The sequence below is a fragment of the Penaeus monodon genome, chromosome 31 (assembly GCF_015228065.2).
Source record: "Penaeus monodon isolate SGIC_2016 chromosome 31, NSTDA_Pmon_1, whole genome shotgun sequence".
Taxonomy (NCBI): domain Eukaryota; kingdom Metazoa; phylum Arthropoda; class Malacostraca; order Decapoda; family Penaeidae; genus Penaeus; species Penaeus monodon.
In genome coordinates, this window is record NC_051416.1 from 2531814 (window position 1) to 2533018 (window position 1205).

At 56.3% G+C, this 1205-nt stretch overlaps 1 protein-coding gene across 1 annotated transcript in view; it reads left to right on the forward strand.

The window, feature by feature from the left end:
- LOC119592987 (atrophin-1-like) overlaps window positions 1–1205 on the forward strand; it is a gene marked incomplete in the record, with an annotated part of 19643 nt that overhangs the window by 16817 nt on the left and 1621 nt on the right. Inside the window, 1 exon segment of the mRNA XM_037941871.1 lies at window positions 1–1205. Within this exon segment, the coding sequence (XP_037797799.1) occupies window positions 1–1205 (1205 nt within the window).

The window sequence follows — 1205 nt, forward strand, 5'->3', positions numbered from 1 at the left end:
CTTTCAATACGCTTGCTTTTGCTGCTCTTGGTTCCAGTGCAGATGCATTGTCTTCCCCTGTTTCGGATACAAGCAGGTATCTCCTTCCTAGCCAGAATGTGGTACCTGCCCGTGATCCAGGCCCGCCTTCCCCTCCTCCAACACTTGGAACTTTAAATTCTTATCTGCCCCCTAACCAGAACCCAGCACCGCTTCGTAACCCTGGCCCGCCTTCGCCACCTCCAACAACGGGTCCTGTAAATAGTTATCTCCCTCCCAATAGGAACCCAACACCTCTGCGGGATCCAGGGCCACCTTCCCCTCCTCCTTCTCCACCTGTAATTGTCCCTGCGACAGCATACGCCCTCCCAGCTGGTCAAACACAGTCTAATCCTTCGGCGTCTTACTTGCCTCCACAACCAAGCCCTCAAGCCAACCCACTTCCCCCGACTATCATTTATGCTCTTCCAGCTCCCCCGCCAGCACAGGCGGATGCTGGGCCTCCTGCACCACCACCCATAGCTGCAACCACAACACGACGTCCTGCTCAGACTTACCTGCCTCCTTTCCGAGATGAAGTTACCCCTCAGAGAGGTTATCGGCCACCTGCAGTGCCTTTGCCTCTGGAAACTTCTAATGACGACAACTTAAATGACTGGAGACCTTTATCGAATCCAAACAACCACAGAGGCTACAGCAGTGACCCACTTGACGTCCCAGGTGGAGGACGTGACACTCGTAATGAAACTTCCACCGCTGTCCACAACTACCACTATCACTACCATATCACAGGAAGCAAGGACGAGCTCTTCCAGACCGAGGGCAAAGCTAGCGCAGACAAGCCAGCCCGCGACAGGGTCAAGGAATGTCAGTCCGGAATAGACTGCAGCTTATTTGAGCCTTCACACTTCCTCACAGCACCCAGTCAGGCTGACGATTTCAGCGAGTCGTCCTACAGCTCACTAGATCAGGAAAGAGGGCCAAGCGCAGACAGGCCACGCCCTCAGCCTCCTCTGAATCCACGTCGTCCTTTGCGGGGTTATGGCCCACCGCCTACCACGACGCCCGCTAACCCACCGGTGCCCATGTACGGCTATGGTCCCCCTCGAACAACGACACCAGCCAACCCTCCGGCCCCTGTGTATAGCTACGGCCCTCCTCCCACGACAACGCCTGCAAACCCCCCAGTCCCTATGTATGGCTATGGCCCTCCGCCGCCCTCAAAC